The sequence below is a fragment of the Danaus plexippus genome, assembly GCF_018135715.1.
Source record: "Danaus plexippus chromosome 16 unlocalized genomic scaffold, MEX_DaPlex mxdp_23, whole genome shotgun sequence".
Lineage (NCBI taxonomy): Eukaryota > Metazoa > Arthropoda > Insecta > Lepidoptera > Nymphalidae > Danaus > Danaus plexippus.
In genome coordinates, this window is record NW_026869851.1 from 2,750,013 (window position 1) to 2,765,209 (window position 15,197).

The following is a 15,197-nucleotide window of genomic DNA, read 5'->3' on the forward strand; positions in this document are numbered from 1 at the left end:
AGAATAATATATGTCCTAATATTAATAGTGTATAAATAGACACGAAAATCAAATATATATGACAGTTATAGCTAAGAGCCAATGAACCCCAGAACTTAGTAATTTTTTTGTCAACATGGTTGTCAGCACATGCTCCCAGCACAGGTAAGAATAATGGCCAATTATGAAGTTAATACTGCAGTGGCTTTGGCGGCACTAAAGATGTTTAAAATACAGATCTAATTTCGTCAAATTATAAAGTGCTATATTTTTGTGTTACTTCCATATTGTTATTTAAAATCACATTGTTCATTGCCAGACATTTAATAGTAGCAACCCTTTGGCAGATGCCCTGACAAACTTACAGCTTTTATATAAAGACGAAGGTCTATGGTTCACGGGCCCTTGCTCTATTGAAGAAATTCACATCCTCAACGTATTCATTCCAAACTTCTTCAAGGACATCAACTTTCACATATTGAATCGATTTATAAATTTCTATTATGATATATAAATTAAAATCTATATAAACAATGTGAAAATATAGCCGATATTTACATCAATGTATGTGTTATCTATCTACGTAATGACACGGCCCTCATGACATCACAAGTGCTAGAACCTATGAGTATTCGTTATATATATGTAAACAACAATAATATCATACAATAACAAGAGATTTGAATCTAAATTTGACTATACAATAACTAAAAGAATACTATTTTTCGTCCAACAAAAGGCTTTCGATATCCTTTATAATTCTTCTGTGTACAGAAAATTTTATAAAGTTAGTTACATTTAGTGTAAGATTATCTTTAATAACGAAACAAATAGCCTTTAATTTTATTTGAATAAAAAACAAGACAGGACATCAAAACAAAAATAAATAGATGTATCTATTTATAATTATAAAAGCTTCTCATCATTTTCGAACGTTCTTGAAGTTTCTTAATTAAAAACTCTTTATGCTTTGTGCGTGTCAACATTGGAATAACCTTTTAAACTTTGACTCCTTGTTTACGTATGCATACTCTGAAAATAAACAAAATACACAAGTATTTGATGTTTTATAAAATACTTATAATGTATTATTATTATTAAATACGATACATACTTCATATTTAACGACAAATGCAATTCTTGTTTATTAATCTTTTAAATACAGATAACATAATAAGCACAATTGAAGTGAAATAAAAAAAAAAAGATAATAATTGAAATAGAAAAATTTAAAAAAGATTTTTTTTTATTTTGAACATTTTTTTTTATATAATAAATTGTCTTGTATATTATGATAATGTAAACGAGTCAAAAATATTTATTATTTATTGAACATCGTTAAAGAATTAAACTTTTATTGTTGTATGTCTAGTCGCAGTCATCGGCTCAAGATTAATGAACTCGTTGCTTTAAAGTCGGCAAAAGTATCGAGTGCGACACTTTAATTAAATATTAAGTTAGCCGATGTGAATGACTTTTACGGAATATAAAACATCGAGTCTTGAAAGTGAAGTAATATCTTAATGAGGTTGTATTTCAAAGAACTAACTTTTACTTTACGTAGATATAAGTGTCGATAAAATCTCCCGTTAGCTAATTAAGTAATAAAATTTATATTATAATATTTGAAGGTTTGATTTGAAAAGAAGACATAATATTATCGAGTTTATCGTTTATAATGTGTTGAAAACTATATTGTTTTTAATTTTATAATGACTTAAAAAGAGGTAATGAAAGACCGTACAAAAAAAAATATATAACAATGTAATATTCTTAGAAAAAAAAAATAACGAGACGAAGTTAAAAGAGAGAATCAAGATTAAATAATATATCTTTTATAATGTACTTTGTAACATCTCTGAGGGAAACTATTTTTTGTAGAAAAAAGTCGCCTAACATCCTTTGTTCCCGAAAAAACACATATAATCTATAGCCAGACGATTTTTTATTAAATATATTAAAGTAGCAAGCTATAAAATGTTATATTTATTTTGTCAATAATTTTACATACTATAAAAACATAATGTAATTATCATTATTTAACTAAATACAGATATAGACCATTTGTGTTAAATCCGAGCACAAACATCACAATTACTCAGAGATCGACTCCACAATAGACAACAGATTCCAATTAAGATGTCTTTATGTGCGGTCAGCATCCCGATACTAATTAACAATATCAGTATAAGTAATAAATCCGAAAAATATACTTATATCACGTATTCGGAAGGTCGATACTTGACCCACGATATCACATACGAAGCCCGAGATTGCATCTTACGGTTTGTTTTTTATTATTTATTATCTACGTGTTGTGGAACTGAAAAGTGTTTTTTTTTTTTATATTTGTCGGCCTCGGTCTCTTGTTGTTTGAATCGTTTCCACGAAGGTTTTATTTCTTTTACCGAACAGTAACTTATATTCAGTCTGGATAGGATATCCCTATGTAAGTACGCATGCTTGATTTTATGTAATTACTCTATTCGTTGTAATTAAAGTTTCTCAAGCCTGAGGGATTTTAGTCCTAAGTCATGCTAATACCCGTACTACGTGATATTTGAATATTATTCCATATAAATTAATTTGCAAGACATCGTGTTTACATTATGAGTCCGGATATTATAAAAAAAAAACAAGAAGCTACTTAATGTCTTTTACCAACGTTACAAAAAATAAACTTAAGTATTTCTTTGTTGTTTTAAGAAAGGAAGTTATACATTTGGTTTTAAATAATGTAGATTTTCGATTATATTATCTGTAACAAAACATTTCTTCTCGAAGTTTCTATCGTATAAAATAATTCAATTCACGTTGTTGATCACGTTTCCTTGTAACCGATATGTTGACGGGAGTTGATGAAGGTGAGAATTAAAGAAAAAAAATCATGTCAATTAGATTGATACGGGGTTTACGGGGTTTTTGGAATTATATGGATTTAGTATTAAAAAAAAAACGATTGAGTAACTTTTGCGGCGTTAGAAATATTCAGGCTTTAAAATTTGAGTATAAAATAGCTTATGTTATTGCCTAATTTTTATTTATATTGAATTTTTTTTTTTTTAGACTGATATAATATTTTCATATCCTTTCTTTGGCCTAATCCTGTATTCCAATGGAAATTAAAGGAAGGAAAAAGTGTCGCATGAACATGAACAAAATTTCTATTATATGTTGTATAAAATATACTTAAAATATACATATAAGGAATCTTGAGTTGAAAGATTTTTTCCGAGCAGTCCTAAATTCCGTTTGAGGGTTTTAGTGTAAATTTCGGGTGCTCGTTTATATAAAATGGAAATAGCATTGGAACGATATTTCTAACACACTTTTGGTCAGTCAGTCGATTGACAACTAACGCAACACAATCGAAGAAGCTTAAGTTATAAACATTCCAGAACATTCATTTCTGACGACATCAAAGACTATCAAATTGTAATAAAATGCAAGTTATATTATGAAGCAAAGGTGCACTTGTCAAGTGCTTGTGCATGAGTCAGTGTGTTTACAATACGTTGTTTACGATTGTAAAGTCCAACTATCAGTGAAAACAACAGACTCATTAGTGGAAAATAAAAAGAAAGTCACAACAAATGTTAATGTCAACTGTTGTTTTGACATCGGCGATCCTGTGATAGCAAGCACTAACGATGTCTTCGACATATGCGACCTTTAGGTTGACGACCTTCCCAGATCTAGAGATTATCGTATTAGAACATAAACATTATAAAAATGTTTCCAAACTATAGTATTATAATCAGTTATTCATACAGAATCACTGTCTAGCGTTGTCTTTTTATTATTCGCCTCCAAAATATTCGTGTAAGACGTGTATGTGTAGTTTGTACATAAAACGGAGAAAATGTCTTCATAGAATTGCAAATCTTCATTCATACGCATCAAAAAATATCAAGGTTTACTGTGATAAAGGAATTCCTTCGTTCTGTCTATTGAATTTAACATTGGCCGTGTTGGAGCGACACATATATATATATAGGGTTTGTTTTATTTATATTATATTTGATTTATAATATTATATAAATTATTTTATATTTTCCAAGTCTCCGTATACGTAATCTTCTAATAAATTCTGCTAATTTAATTATTTCAATACTTTTATACCACTTTTTTTCCACAAATAATCTGCTTGTTTTGATTGATAATATGTCCATGGGATGTGACGTGACGGAATCTTATTGAGATCAGAGAGATATAAACAGATATAAGAGAACTCATTAACTTTTTCAATAACATGTACTGTAAACGTCTTTAAGTTTTTAATTAGTTTATAACAACAGAATATTCATGAATATAAAAAATACTTATTCAAATTCAACAGCTTTCAAGTTTAATGTAATAGGAATGTTTAGAAGAAGCATTTATATAAATATTGTTATTATAGTTTATTTTCATATATTTTATTTCATTTTGTGTCACATTGAATGTAACTAAAATAATTTCATATAGTTCCCCTGTTTCTGAACGAAAGTGACGAAAGCATTAACACATATGCATTCACACACACATTCACACATACACATTCACACACACACACAAACACACATTGTAACATCATTCTTATTACTATATATGCGATCTTGTTACGAGATAATATGAAGAATATATTTTCTATAAAAACAGATGACCGTTTGAATTAAAAAAAATTAATCTTGCACCTTCAAAAATCATACGCAACTCCTTACTTAACAGATTGTAAATATTTTTTTTTTCTTATATATTAATGATTTTAATTTATGACTGAACCTATCTTTAAGCTTTGCCATTCCTTTATTAAAATTATATACGTTTGTTGTTATAAAATACACTCCGAATACTATTATTATGATAGACACACCTTCACAAGACACTTCTTCTTCATCAGTATAAACGAAAAAAATAATGTATATTTTCTTTTATTTTTAGCTTCTAAGCCAGTAATGAGATGACTGAAAAATTACATCATTCATAAAAAAAAATATATATAAAAATTGCTACCAAGAGCTATTACTACCAAAATAAATAAGAATATGTATGATTTTTGTTACAAAAAGGCACTAAACTCCTAACCAAGAGACATTAAAACTGGATAGCCATATCCATAACTTGGAATATACGAAAACCATTATTAAAACTGAAAAGTAAATATTTTTACAAACATAATTCTGACGGGGAGAAGGTTCGTAGAGTTTTATAAAATCACAAAAAATTTATATTGATTTGATAATGATTTATTATAATTTGTCATTTAATCTATATGCCTTAAAACGCGCTGATAACACGTTTTTTCTATATTAAGGCTTCATTCACACTAAGACATTGTCATTTATCTTAAGCGAATGTCGAATGTCAAGGGTTTCAACAGTTAGAGCCACGGCTTTTACTGATAAATATTCGGCCTAAGTGTAAGTGGTTAGGTGTTTTTAACTGGAAGCAAGAAAGAAAGAAATAGAAGCAATTACAATTTCTTGATTTTTTTATACGAAATAAATTTAAAAACTCTATTAAACAATATTTTCGAATCTTGACAAAATGAAAAAAAAAAATAACTAATTCACACATAACCATTATTTTACAAATGTTGTCAAAATTATAAAACTTATTTCATGAACTCATTATGAGAATGATAATAAGAATAAAAACTACAAAGACTTGATCATAATTTAATTTTATAAAAATATTATGTTTCTTAAAACCAATTACCTACTAATTGACATTTATAAATAAATCTTTTGATGTATTTTTCTTTATTTAGAAACATTTTGTTAAATGACGAAACAGAAATATCCCATCGAAATGTCATTTTAGATATAAAAAGCAGTTGTTAATGAATAATTAAAAATATACAATATGTAGATTGGGGGTCGGCATCAATCGGGAACGGTAGTGTTTGAGAATCAATCAATATGCTTTTAAGCAAATTGGATAGAATTATATTAAAATAAAGCAATCGAAAGTCAACGTAATTGAAAGCCTTTTCAAAACTCCGCGGTTATTGAGGAAAGAACAGGCCATGCTGAAGAATATTTTGGAGTTAAAAAAATATATAATCGAAACTCTACAGAGAATCAGTTCGTTATCTCGTTTTCAAGGGTTGTTTATGGAAATATATTTTAAGAGGCTTAATATCGAGACAAACTTTGACTGTAAAATTAGTCTATAAAACGGTGATTTTCATTAGGTATTATGAATTCATCGAAGTCCAGCTCCAGGGTGATATTTACAATACCAAAATTATTTTACAATATACCATTTTTATTTTCTGTCTGAAGATACATAAAGTATTAATACATGATTCTGGGATTCCGTGTTACTCTGGAAGAGTCCGTGCCTGATATAAATTCACGTTTTGTCAGGTTTAACCAAAAACAAAATCAGCGTTAGAACATTTTTTCATTAAACCGTTCAAGTGTTAATTAATACAGACATGAGACGACACAGTTTTTCAGAGTTCACATTAAATTTTATACATTAAAATTGGCTGGTATCATTGTAAGAGAACGTTTACATTCACATTATATGTTGAGACATTCAACAATTTCTTAGAATCTCACATGTAATCTTCTTACAAGCCTTTGATGTATTTGTGGTTCCGTACCCTTAGTACCGTATTCTGTGAAAGCGCCAGAAGTTATAATGTTTTATAAACCGATCTTCGTAATATAATTGTAATTTTTTATTAAAAATAATATAATTATACATATATTATCTGTGATTGCAAAGCGATGAATTCAAATACATTATTTATAAACACATTTTCATATACACACATACATACATTATATCTTCTTAGCAAACCTATTAATATATTATATATATCTATAGATTTGATTAAGAACTAGTTTTGCAGCTAATCTCGCAAAACTATGTTATTGATATTAGTAAACAAGAAACATTGCAAGGAGCGAACAACTGACAGTGCGTTTCGTATTTAGCTTAAAAATGTGTTTAATTTGAAAAAAAATACTGTTCATATAACAATAACACAATGTGAATGTGTTACAATACTTATTAGTGTTGGATATCAAGAATTATTTCCAGTATATATTGTATTATCAATTTAATAATATTCTTAGGAATTTCAAAAAAAACAAATCTTAAACTTTTAATAGCATCAATAAAGGACATAACTTTGTTGTTTCGCGTTCATTATCTTTCCTTTCACAAAATTCGCTATCTCTAATATGACGTTTTTGACAGTTGGAAATTTATGTTACAGATTATATTCTGCAAATAGATGACTTTGAAGATAACAAATTACGATTTGAATAAGTTGTCAAAATGACATTGTGACAATTGTGTTAAGATATTTCGAATTTAAAACAAATTGCTCATGTTAAACGAACCGTTACCAAAACAATAAACAATAAGTAATAAATATTAATCATCATCATCATAGTAGATTTACACTCGCGTACGAGTCGCGAGACGAAGAACGAGCCAAAGCACAAGGTGAGAGTGTAAATAGTCGCTCGCGGCTCACCTCGCGTCTCGTCTCGCGCCTCGCAACGCTCGCGTCCCGAGCTGCGAGTTAATGAGGTGCGAGCACAAGACGAAGTACAAGGCGAGATTGTAAATGTAGTATCATAATTTTTTAAATATTGACAATTAAAAAAAAATAAAGCTGTTGTGCGTTTCAATTTGTATGTTCATTAATGGTATCACATAAGAAGCTCTTAAAAAGTTTCAGCACCTGATTAGACTTCTGTCTCGTCAGAACAAACTTTCTTAATTACTTTAAGTCTACAAAACTCACGGTGTTGAGAATGAGTACACATTTAATGAGAAACAAGATTAATTTTGATGAATTCTGACTTTAATATCTCACGAGACACAAACCTCATTAAATATCTCTTATTGAGTAAAGGTCCAATGCATTAACTGAAACGAATCTGATTCAATAAAATCAAAGCATGAAGATAATATAAATTGAATTTTATTACTCGATTGAGCCGGAGCGAGATAATCCCTAAAACAATTAAGAAATGACTTGAGAGCTACCTTAATGACCTTTATAGAATAATATCTTTAAATAATACTATGTTTTACGTGTACTAAACGAGCAAAATCAGAAAAACAAAGATCTACATATTAAAATATTTTTACCTATATATTTTTATTTTCCAAAGAAAAAAATCGTAAGAATTGTTCTGCTTATAATATATATGGAAACTTTTGGATGTTGATACTTTTAGTTCTAACGTAAATTTCTCTAATGCACTTACTCATTGACGCTAATATCCGAGTGGTATCCATAAATCATATCTTAATATCATTTTATATATAAATTCACAATTCCGAGGAAGTGAATACATTTAAAGCAAAATAATGTTTTGTTCCAGGCATTACATAGCGAGAAAGAAAGGTCATGCCGTTTAGACATTAAATATAATCATGGATATAGACGAAAAGGTTTCTGGGCCCGGTGGGGCCTCGCAGAAGAATTGGACCCATTTGAATGCCACCAGCGACGAATTGCCCCTCGAAATGCGTTTCAACCATGGCCACATGGTCTCCATAGTGGTGTACAGCGTTCTGATGATGGTATCAGCGGCTGGAAATTTAACAGTTCTATCACAGCTGGTGAAAAGAAGACGAGCTGGACGAGCCAGTAGGCTGGATGTGTTGCTAATGCATTTGGCGGTCGCTGACCTTATGGTGAGAGTTACATTGTTTACTAGTATTATTTTAGCAATCAACATACATACAAAAAAAAATACTTTTAATATGTAATGAATTGTAAACATATTCAAGGTTATTGTTATTCAATGACGTAAAACAAAACAAAAAAAAAACAAACGCTTTATTTCGTTTAAAAAATTCATTTTAAAATAAATTAGTTATTTACTTTTACCTTTCTTTCGTCGGAAATATTTAGCTAATAATCAAAAGATATGATAAATTAATTAAAAAAGTAATTTCATAAATAAAATCGCCTGCCAGTTATTTCGGTTGCTACTTTAAATAGAGAAGGTCCTTAATCATTCACATCCTTTAAAATGTATCCAACTCATTTTATTAAGGTCCGTATTTCGGTTGATGTTCAAACTATCTGTAGTTTGTATACTGTTTGGTTGAACTGCAACAGTGCGTGTATCCAGGTGACGTTTCTGATGATGCCGTTGGAGATCGCCTGGGCGGGCACTGTCCAGTGGAGGGCTGGTGATCTCATGTGCAGGTTGATGATGTTCACGAGGACCTTCGGATTGTATCTCTCCAGCTTCGTATTGATCTGTATCGCGATCGACAGGTGAGGTTACGACTTCACATCGATCTCAACCAATAAAAACATTAAATACCCACAAAATCACGTCATTCAACTGCGCCATAAAATTTTATAATAGCTCCAACGTCTGTTAGTAGTTCCGAAAATAAATACTATTAATAACAATTCTATGTATATAAAATGTATACCTGCTTATTTGAACCACAAATGGTGAAGTATTGACTTGTAGTTTTTAAATTTTCAGATATTACGCTATACTGAAGCCTTTGAATGTAACATGGGAGGCTCGTGTCCGCCGCGCCCTGACGGTTGCATGGGTCTGTGCTGTTTTCGCCAGCCTGCCTCAGAGCTTTATATTCCATTTGGAAGAACACCCCGACGTTAGAGGGTAAAGATTTTTGATTTCTTTACTGTAACCGCTCTAATACTAACAGCTTCTTGTTATTTTTTAACAACTAGAAATAGTTATATTTTATTGTATACTTGGTATTTGCAATAAACAAAAACTCATTTAATGAAAATATTTCACTACAGCGCCTTTATTATATACAGATTATAATCATTAAGAACAACTGAAACCTATAACGTATTCAGAATTACCCTTAAGTCTCGGGACATCTGTTAGATCGTTGGTCTAGAGCCAAGTCAATAAATTGCGACCAATAACAGCTTATCTAAAGTGTATCATAAATAGAACCCATATCCTTTTATTCTCATTGATCACGTTCGTATACAAAATTTTATTACCAACTATTTATTTCGTAATGGAAATTACCGACTCTATATTGAACATATATTAATCAAGGCGTTTCTGTATATTATTAAATGAGGTGTAATTAAATGAGAATATATATATATATATGATTGTCAAAGGAACGGAAACAATCTGATAAGTAAAAAATAAAATACTAGTACTTAAATTACGTACTCATGTCACACGTAATACAAAATAATTTCTTAAACGATTTCTCCTTTGGATTCCTAGAAGGGTTCCCTTTTATATTCCATGAGTGAAATACGAATTGTTATGTGGAAAACGTCTCCGCATTTCCACTTGAGTTATTTTTTTTTTTTGTGAGAAAATTAATATAACCAACGAAAATTTTCTATCATTATCTGTTATATTATTAAGAATCTGTGCAATAGTCACCAATAAAATAGGGCACGTTAAATATGATGTCGCAAAATAATAATATATATACATAAAACAATCCTTAACATCATAAGGCTATCTTAGACTTTTTTTTGGGTCATCTATCTGGTATGGTGTGTATAAAATTATATGCACTTCATCGTGAGGATTGACTGAGTTGAACTTAAAATAAGAACTGGGTCTGTCTAATTTGTATTACAATCAGGACTCGCGAGTGTTTAAGAGAGATAATTATATTGTAATAATTGCTATCAACAGATACTACCAATGCGTTTCCTACGGCTCGCTGCCGACGGAGCGTCACGAGTTCGCCTATTTTCTCGTGAACATGGCCCTGATGTACGTGGCACCGCTGGTCTCAACACTCTACTGCTCTTCAGCGGCCCTTCTTGAGATTATACGGAGGGCTAACACTGCTAATGGTGAGAGGGCTATTCTATTAGTCATTACGGAAGAATAAAAGTAGTTCGTGTAGAAGAGTAATAATTACATGACACCTTTTTGGTTATGTGAAGTTAATTTGATTATTTTACTATGACGAAATAATGAATCATATATCTACAACCTGCGTGAATGTCTATTTCAATGTATTATGTATAAACTTTCCTTTTACATCCCTCGAAAAGAGATTTAAAAATACTATATATTTAGAATGGGCTTGAAGTTTTCTTCTTTGATTTATGAAGCACAAAATAATTTTTATTATCTTCAGAATCAACGAAAATACGTTTACTATAACTTCTGTTATGGTGACAAACAAGTTACACCGTTATAGCCCTCGATTTAACCCGCTCACGTAACCCTAAACCACTGTACATACAACAAACGATCGGTTAATATCCAAATTACCATTAGCTAGTCAAAGCCGGTTGATTTAACCCCATTTAAATTGAGTCACGTGTAAGAATAATGTGACATATTAATGAGAGGTATTGTAAAGCAGGCTATTTTGATATAACTTATGTACAATATTATTTACTTCCTATATACTAACAGAATAATAGATATAAAATAACGTTGTTAAATAGCTCTTATTTGTTAAATTCCTCACGTGTGATTTTTCAGTCACCTGTCGAATATAAAATCCTTAGAGAGTAGCTCAATATATATATGTTATAACATGTATTTATGTTTGGCGACTTTTGTCTTGCATGTACATAAAGTGTAGAAAACCAATTAGTCTTAACGATCCCAGCATGATTATTACGACAGCATTATTATTATATTTTTTATAAATTTAAATAAATATGCTCTATCTTTCTTTAAATAAAGTTTCCGTAAGGTCTTTAATATCGAGATGAGGATAAAAAAATCTTAAAAGAGAAAGAAATAACTTTGATATATATATCTTATAAATAATAATTATTTACACAGTATGTATAACTAGTCACTCCACATGGCTTCCTAATTCTATACGTTCTGTTACTGCCCCTTTATTATCATACTCATTCCTGTCACGTTTTATACACGTGCGTCCAGGAAAATTTACTTCGTCATGTAACCGTTCAGTACCACCACTGTTTTGCTTCTGCGTGCGGATGTTCGGAATTTTTATTCATAAGTCTCCGCACATATTATCATACAGGTTTACAAATGATACTGAAATATAAATACCATAACATCGAAGTAATAAATAAATTTACATACAGCAAAATAAATATATTAAAATAGTAAGTTGTGAAGCCGTTTATTACTTAAATTAAACTAATATTTTTCGGACAAACTACGCGTGATTTATTTTTGTAAAAAAACTACGTACTCCCGACGTTTCGGTTACTTTTCAGCAACCGTATTAGTTTCATTTAAATGAATAAAACTCGCGAAAATCTTAGATCTTATCATTTATTACTTATTGTTCGTTATCACATTTGTTTGTGATAAAATTACGATACAAAAATACATGTTTATTTAAAGTGATCCCTTATTGTTTCCAGTGGGGTATATATAGTATCCAAAGAAAGCATCATTCTTCGGATGATGTAGGTCAACATTGTTTTGCTTCGTAAAATCAAAACAATGAATATATTTATAATAAAGTAATAATAAAAAGGGAATCCCGTTCTAGGTATTTCTTTACGAGGACACCCTGTATACGATATGTTACGAATAACGTTATTAATTTACCCACTTAAAATTCATATAGGAACGTGAGTCATGGCGTCTTAGATAGCAAAGTTGTAAATATGAAATCGTTAACAGAATATGACGATTGTAATACAAGTTATTATTTTTATATGTTCCTATAATAACTTATTTTTGTTGATATAAGTTTTATGATAATTGCTTATTTTATTTCCAGATAAAATGCGTCGCAGTGGAGTTGGTATTTTAGGACGAGCTCGTGCTAGAACCTTAAAGATGACTGTGACCATAGTTCTGGTATTCTTCGCCTGTTGGTCGCCTTACTATTGTTACTGTTTGTGGTGAGTTTTTTATTCGTTTATTTGATTTTACACGCACAAAATTTTATCTTGATAATCTTTCACCTCGCAGAAGATAGAAACTATTGTTACGTTTCTAAGACCATAGTGGATTTTCCAAAAAAAACAAGTAATTTGTGAAATTTTTTTTTTTTATTTATGTCATTAAATACTTTAAAAATACGTTAACTTGGCAGTTTTTTATTCTAATATGAATTTGCTTTTATAATGTTAAAATAGAACATTTAAATACAGATGTTATACATTTTTTGTTAATTTCAAATAACAAAATTATTGGAAAGAAGTAAACTTGCAGTAGTAGTATTAAATAGAAGAACGAAATTGTTGAGAAAAATGTAATCAATTTTTCAATTTACAAAAAAAAAAGTATGTTGACTATTCTATTAGTTTGTCAAAAAAATATTTTTATTTCATTATCACATAAGCCAGATGAATTCTTGTTTATGAAAAAGTGAGTTGTTTCTAATTTTGTTGATTTTCTTCGACATAAAGCTAAGTTACGAATATGTAAGATTTTCGAGAGTACATGTTAAAACTTTCACTACCATCTCGTCTGCCCGTGATCACGGTTACTGTAAATAGCAACGAAATAAAAAACAAAATATTCAAGCAATCTATAAAACTATGAATATTAAAATTCTTAGTAATCTTTGGGTGACATCAGGAAACACATTAGAGAGCACCAAACAGTTTCACTTAAAATTTATATTTTAGAAATTGCTTTGAGCATTTTTGTTTTTTTTTTGCCACTGTTCTAATTCAACTTCCTTGTATTTTAACTACTGTGAGGTATATTTTTAAAGCACCCGCGATGACAGGGTGTTGCTCTTGACCTCTGTCCTACAAGTTTAGAAAAGATTTGTTATTATTAGTAGTGACTACCTACTGTTTTTAGTTTTAGGTTTTTTCTCTACATACGTATGCTACTGATTTACTGGTCAGTTTTACTATCTTTTTTCTATTCTACATTAGTTATTAGCTTTACTTTCTTTACTCTCTACAGGTACTGGATAGATAAAGATTCAGTGAAAAGCTTAGACCCAGCCTTCCAGAAGGCCATGTGGCTGTTCTCGTGCACCAACTCCTGCGCTAATCCAATCGTTTACGGCGTCTTTAACAGAAACCGTTGGACTTGGAGATCGAGTCATGTAAGGATTCTCCGTATCAATTATTAAAAATTTTCAGAATATTTATATCTTAAGTTAACTGAGAAGTAAAAAATATTTGACTGGAATATAAAAATAATCGTATGAATAATTTCACAAACATGATTGCAGTCTTTGAAATACAACGCTTCCTGTCATATAGAATAAATATTATTATTGAAGATTCAACCAAAACTACATATTTTTTTAGTTTTTTTTTACCTACATAGCTATTCAAATAATGACGCACGACGTAGTAATTAAATAATTCAGTCAATTTCAAAGTAGGTACCTTATAACAGTAACTGCAATTTTATGAATTCTACTTCTTGTCATTTAAGTTAATTTTACCATAATATTATTAATTGTTTTGTAGACCGGACGGTGTCGAAACGGTATGCGGAGATGTTCAAGATTTCCACACGGCGATTCCATGGAAATATCTGCCGCGACTCTGGCCCAAGCTAGACAACGGAGTGACAGGCACAGCAGACGGGATTCGGGATTCACAGCAAAGAACGGATCCCAGAAACACATAAACAACAACAACAATGTGAACGGTATCGTTTGATTGAAATAACTATAATAATATTATGTCATAATAACGAAGGACGTCCGCAACGAAATGGTCAATGTGTATAAAGCGTGTATTCTATTTCTAAAGAAATTCTCTCTTAAGCATATTTTAGTTAACAAAGGAGAGCTTTAAAGTCTTTATACATATCTATATATAGGATAAGACATAAGATTTAGTTGTTGTTCGTTTTTGTATATAGTAGTCGAGATATGTGATAAATATTTTATATGTTTTACTAACGGCTTGTTGTTCTTTCAAAGTTTATAAATACAATACATCAAGACATTCCTTTTGAATAATTTTGATACTCACTTTGTGTATGTTGTGTTTGATATATATTTGTAATTTAACTGAGATATATTTGAAGGTTTTATATGTTTTAGTTTTGTGCCCCTAGTATGAGTTTTCCGCTGTCTGTAGTTGTTATAGTTTTCAAGTTTGATGTTCTATTGTTCATTGCTCCTACTATGCTTTATATTAGTATGAATCTTCATCATTAAATATAACATTTGTAAACCAGAAAGCTCGTAGTAGGGGCACTGAATCGTACGTTGGCTGTGAAGTGATAGAGACTCGGTTTATGTCACAAGTGAAATGGAATTTGTACCAAATAAGCCTTAATATGTAAGTTAAATTGAAATTTTTGTTAATAAAAATAGAAAATAATTAATGATTTTAA

General features: G+C 30.0%; 1 protein-coding gene across 3 annotated transcripts in view; it reads left to right on the forward strand.

The window, feature by feature from the left end:
- Positions 1-15,184, forward strand: part of LOC116771702 (adipokinetic hormone/corazonin-related peptide receptor variant I) — a 34,213-nt gene extending 19,029 nt beyond the window's left edge. Inside the window, exons 1-8 of one of the 3 annotated variants that reach the window (XM_032663625.2) lie at positions 2,404-2,428; positions 8,319-8,634; positions 9,078-9,226; positions 9,447-9,590; positions 10,614-10,777; positions 12,655-12,778; positions 13,800-13,944; positions 14,318-15,184. In XM_032663625.2, coding sequence (XP_032519516.1) covers positions 8,371-8,634; positions 9,078-9,226; positions 9,447-9,590; positions 10,614-10,777; positions 12,655-12,778; positions 13,800-13,944; positions 14,318-14,512 — 1,185 coding nt within the window. In that variant the 5' untranslated portion in view covers positions 2,404-2,428; positions 8,319-8,370 and the 3' untranslated portion in view covers positions 14,513-15,184. Of the gene's footprint in view, positions 1-2,403; positions 2,429-7,156; positions 7,429-8,318; positions 8,635-9,077; positions 9,227-9,446; positions 9,591-10,613; positions 10,778-12,654; positions 12,779-13,799; positions 13,945-14,317 lie in introns of those variants that run through there. The other 2 variants (XM_061528041.1, XM_032663624.2) reach the window with 2 other exon arrangements.
- The last annotated feature ends 13 nt before the right edge of the window (positions 15,185-15,197 follow it).